This window comes from Hyla sarda, chromosome 4 (genome assembly GCF_029499605.1).
Source record: "Hyla sarda isolate aHylSar1 chromosome 4, aHylSar1.hap1, whole genome shotgun sequence".
In the NCBI taxonomy this organism is placed as follows: domain Eukaryota; kingdom Metazoa; phylum Chordata; class Amphibia; order Anura; family Hylidae; genus Hyla; species Hyla sarda.
Genome location: NC_079192.1, coordinates 288,713,772 through 288,718,777, shown reverse-complemented (window position 1 = coordinate 288,718,777; position 5,006 = coordinate 288,713,772). Strand labels below are relative to the sequence as shown.

The window sequence follows — 5,006 nt, the reverse complement described above, 5'->3', positions numbered from 1 at the left end:
AATATCTTTTTTATTAGACTAACAGAATTTTGTAGAGGCAAGCCTTCAGGATTCCTCCCTTTATCAAGTCCAATAGTTAAGGACTAATGATCAAAGGACTTGATAAATTATCAGGGAGGAATCCCGAAAGCTTGTCTCTACAACATTCTGTTAGTCCAATAAAAAAAGGTATTACAATCTGCATCACTGGACTAATACGGCTACATATATATATATATATATATATATATATATATATATACACACATCAACCTACAACCTATGCTCATGAATATCTCATTTCTCAATAAGGCACAATACAATACCAAGTGGTGAAAAAAATCTCTCAATTTTATTATTAATCCTATTACATATTCACAACAATTGGAAACCCCCCATAAAAAACATATACACACAATCAGACATAATAAAAACAGGGGTGGGGGAACACCCAGCAGAAGTAACAATCATGGATCAATGTATAATGACTCAAATACTAAAGTGCACCATGCCTATATAAAGTGCATACAGCATAAAAGGATAGCAGCCCAAAAATGAGGTGGTCAGTGCATAAAATTAAGGTACACTGTGCTTAAAATATCCAATCAGGGTGCCTCCAGCTGTATAACTGATAACACTGCAACAGTAAATGAATAGCCTATTTGCGATCACTCCCAGACGAAGCGGGGCGAAACGCCTTGGAGTGTGAGGTGGGGGAACACCGGAGCAGACTGCGCTACAGGCAACTCAGTTAAGTATGGTGACCGGGCAAAGTGCTTACCTAATGCATGTGCCGTTTATATGGTAGATGTTTATTGCTGCTACTGGTTATTTGTCTCTCTGATGTTAGGATATTACCCTATGTACTTTTTCATATAGTGACAAATAGGCTATTCATTTACTGTTGCAGTGTTATCAGTTAAACAGCTGATACATTGATACATGATTGTTACTTCTGCTGGGTGTTCCCCCACCCCTGTTTTTATTATTTCGGATTGTGTGTATATGTTTTTATGGGGGGTTTCCAATTGTTGTGAATATGTAATAGGATTAATAATAAAATTGAGAGATTTTTTCACCACTTGGTATTGTATTGTGCTTTATTGAGAATGAGGTATTCATGAGCATAGGTTGTAGGTTGTTGTTCATAGAGTTTTTTTGCTCTTATTTAATTATACAGGATCAAATAAGTGATCTTATTTAATGTAGGTTTGTATATATATATATATATATATATATATATATATATATACACATACCTGAAGATGGTTTAGAACCCTGTGATGTCACACATGCTTGTGATGATGTCACCGTAAGCTGTACAAGGAGGTGCGCGCCGGCTGCAGTCTCTTCAGTGTGTTTTGCATTCACAACCTGTGGTGCAAAGTGTTTGTTAGAGAGTTTCTATTTGCGATAGAGAATTCAAGATTTTGACCGTTCCTTGCCTGAAGAGAGAACCACAAGGTAAGTCTCAGCCTCTTCTATTCATACATACACAGGGCTTTTTGTTTGTCAGGTTTTTCTTTTTGTTGTTGTTTTTTTTTAGCAAAAAAACAAGCAATGAATTTCCAAAAGAAATAACAAAAGTTATATTCCTCATAGCATTGGGACAATACTTGGCTTAGGCATTAAACATAATAAAACGCACCGATAGTATCATGACCAGAGCTTTTTCTTGCAAAAGTCCTAAAATGCAATTATGCCCAAAAAAGCCCCCAAGAAAATGAGTCCTAATTCATGAAGTTCTAAAAGATATAAGTCTATGAGAAAGATTTGGTGGTGTAGTAAAAAAATAACAGAAAGATTAGGGCAGAAATATAATAGTATATAATAGAATTCTGTGTGTACTAACAATAGAAATACTCCGGGTACTCCGAAAGGGAAAAATGTTTTCAAATCAACTATTGGCATAAAGTCATATAGGAAACGGATAAATCCCAATGAGGTGGAGTAGGTTCATTAACAGTAAATGTATATAGCAGGATAGCCCAATTGTATCTACAGTATGAACTTCACATGACCATACAGTGACCATACAGCCAAGCCCTTATAATCCGCCATTACTAGGACAGATTCAGGGTTATCAGATATTACTAGGACTGAACAGGTTCAGGGTTATCAGATATTACTAGGACCGGACAGTTTCAGGGTTATCAGATATTATTAGGACCGGACAGGTTCGAGGTTATCAGATATTACTAGGACCGGACAGGTTCAGGGTTATCAGATATTACTAGGACCGGACAGGTTCAGGGTTATCAGATATTACTAGGACCGGACAGGTTCAGGCTTATCAGATATTACTAGGACCGGACAGGTTCAGGGTTATCAGATATTACTAGGACCGGACAGGTTCAGGGTTATCAGATATTACTAGGACCGGACAGGGTCAGGGTTATCAGATATTACTAGGACCGGACAGGTTCAGGGTTATCAGATATTACTAGGACCGGACAGGTTCAGGGTTATCAGATATTACTAGGACCGGACAGGTTCAGGGTTATCAGACATTGGTAACCTCAGGGAAGACGTCTCCATATAAAACACTTATAGAGAAGCGTCTTCTTCTGAGGCTGCGATGGTCTTAGTGTTATCTTGTGGGTCTGTGCTGGACATTTCTGCTCTGTATGAAGGATCTATTGTATAATGACAGGAATGATGACATGTTGTCTAATGTGTTCACTTATCTCTCTCTCTCTAGTGTTTTCAGGCTCTGACCTGTGACCATGGCCTCTCCACAAGACCCATTGCTGAAGGAGGAGGAAGAAGCAATGGAGGACCATAGTGATATGGATGTAGAAAAGGGTGATATCCCTGAGAGGCAGAACCTGCCATCTCTAAGCGTGATGTCCACCGCACGTTCCATCATCACCGTAGTGATCCTCGCCTTTGTCAATTTGCTCATCTATGCAAATCGCTCCAGCGTGGCGGGGGTGCTGCCTTATATACAGAAAGCTTATGACACCAATGCTAGTCTGTCTGGCTTATTGAATACATTGTTCATTGGAAGCTACGTGGTGGTCGCACCAATTGCCGGATATCTGGGCGACCACTGTAATAAGAAATATACTGTTTGCGCAGGAGTCATCATTTGGCTGAGCATGACACTTACCCTGTCATTCATCCCTGATGGGTATTTCCTGCTCTTCCTGCTGACGAGTGGACTGGTTGGGGCCGGAGAGGCGACTTTCTGCACCATTGCCCCCTCCATCATTGCAGACCTTTTTACAAGTGACCAGCGGACCCGCATGCTGAACGTGTTTTACTCCGTCATACCTGTAGGCTGCGGACTAGGATACATCATCGGGCCCAAAGTGACTGATGCAGCAAGGGGCGATTGGCACTGGGCATTTCGGGTCACCCCTGGCCTGGGCCTCATAGCTGTGGCTTTGATGATTTTGGTCACAAAGGAGCTTCCAAGAACGACTACAAACGGGAAGAAGAACAATAAATCCCTGAAGTTTGCCAAATGGGCGACAGATCTGAAAAAACTATTTAAAAATCGAAGCTTCATGTTAACCACCATGGGATCGACGGCTGTATCCTTCATAGTGGGAGCCATAGGTGTATGGGGTCCATCATACCTGACCCACGCACGAATACTCCTACAAGAGAAGGACCCTTGCCGTGCTGAACCGTGTGACTATCACGACATCCTAATATTTGGTGTGGTTACAGTCGTCTCTGGCATTCTGGGAGTTGTAGCAGGGACGGAGATAAGTAAAAGATATCGCAAATCCAACCCACGGGCGGACCCGCTTGTGTGTGGCTGCGCGATGATGCTCTCCGCCCCCTTTCTTCTGTTGGCATTGACTTTCGGCAACATCAGCCTTGTTGCCACCAACATCTTCATCTTCATTGGAGAGACGCTTCTGTCAGTAAATTTCACCCTCATATCTGACATTATACTAAAAGTAGTAACTCCGTGGAGGAGATCTTCAGCCCTGGCCGTGCAGATGACAATCTATCACCTCCTAGGTGACGCCGGCAGCCCGTACCTCATCGGCCTCATATCTGACACCTATGAACGAGGATATGCCAAATCCCCTCTTCTGAAATACCGCAGCCTGGAGTATGCCCTCATGACCTGCACCATAATGGCAGTCATCGGAGGGGCCTTCTTCATGGCCACGGCCCTATATATAGAGAGGGACGAAAAAGAAGCAGAGATGGAATCAGAACCTCCGTCATCCTCCTCCTCCTCACTGCTTCCTGCCGATGAGGACCGCGCCTCAGACTGAGGAAAAGTCATTGCTTACCTTTATCTCGTTTACTTCATTAAAAAAAAAAAAAGAAAAAAATTGCTGCATTTGTTCTATGTTCCACTTTACCCCTTAAAAAATATTCTCTACCTACCCAACTGTGTCCAAACCCCAAATAGAAAAACGTAAATCTCCTCCCAAGACATAAAAAAAGACTATTAATAACAAGAGGGATATATATGAGTGTGTATGTGTTTGTATGTATATGTGCGTGTGTATGTATATGTGTATGTGTTTGTGTTCATGTGTGTATGTGTTTGTATAAGGGCTGCGCGACATGTGTGATTGTGTTTATGGAGGTAAATTATGAGGGGCATTTACTAATCTTTTATTATGTAGTCTGGTTTTTACCCTGTTTTTTTCTACTTCATTTTTGACTATGTGCGACAAATTTACTAAATTGTTGCACGGCATTAATAAATTTGGCACACATAGGCAAAAGTGGGAAATTTACTTCATGTAGTAGAAAAAATAGTCTGTTCCTTTTTCCTGCTGTCCGAATAGGTTTGGCTGCTAGGTTTCCTTCTGGATCTTTTGTTTTTGATTTTTTTTTTTTAGCTTTTTCACCACATCTAAATAATTCAATAACTACAGTGGTCCCTCAAGTTACAATATTAATTGGTTCCAGGACAACCATTGTAAGTTGAAACCATTGTATGTTGAGACCATAACTCTATGGAAACGTGGTAATTGGTTCTAAAGGCACCAAAATGTCATCCAAAAATAGGAAAAAGTGACAAAGAAAAATAAGTAGATAACTAATAT

At 40.9% G+C, this 5,006-nt stretch overlaps 1 protein-coding gene across 1 annotated transcript; it reads left to right on the top strand.

Annotated features, from left to right (window-relative positions):
* The first annotated feature begins 1,337 nt into the window (after positions 1–1,337).
* LOC130367019 (protein spinster homolog 1-like) lies at positions 1,338–4,221 on the top strand. The gene is made up of 2 exons (XM_056569399.1): positions 1,338–1,443; positions 2,681–4,221. Exon 2 carries the CDS (start codon positions 2,706–2,708, stop codon positions 4,218–4,220), a length of 1,515 nt encoding a protein of 504 aa, XP_056425374.1. The 5' UTR covers positions 1,338–1,443; positions 2,681–2,705; the 3' UTR covers position 4,221.
* The last annotated feature ends 785 nt before the right edge of the window (positions 4,222–5,006 follow it).

Bases quoted from the DNA above. Each gene is read 5' to 3' on its own strand.
- LOC130367019 (XM_056569399.1), top strand. From the start codon at position 2,706: ATGGCCTCTCCACAAGACCCATTGCTGAAGGAGGAGGAAGAAGCAATG.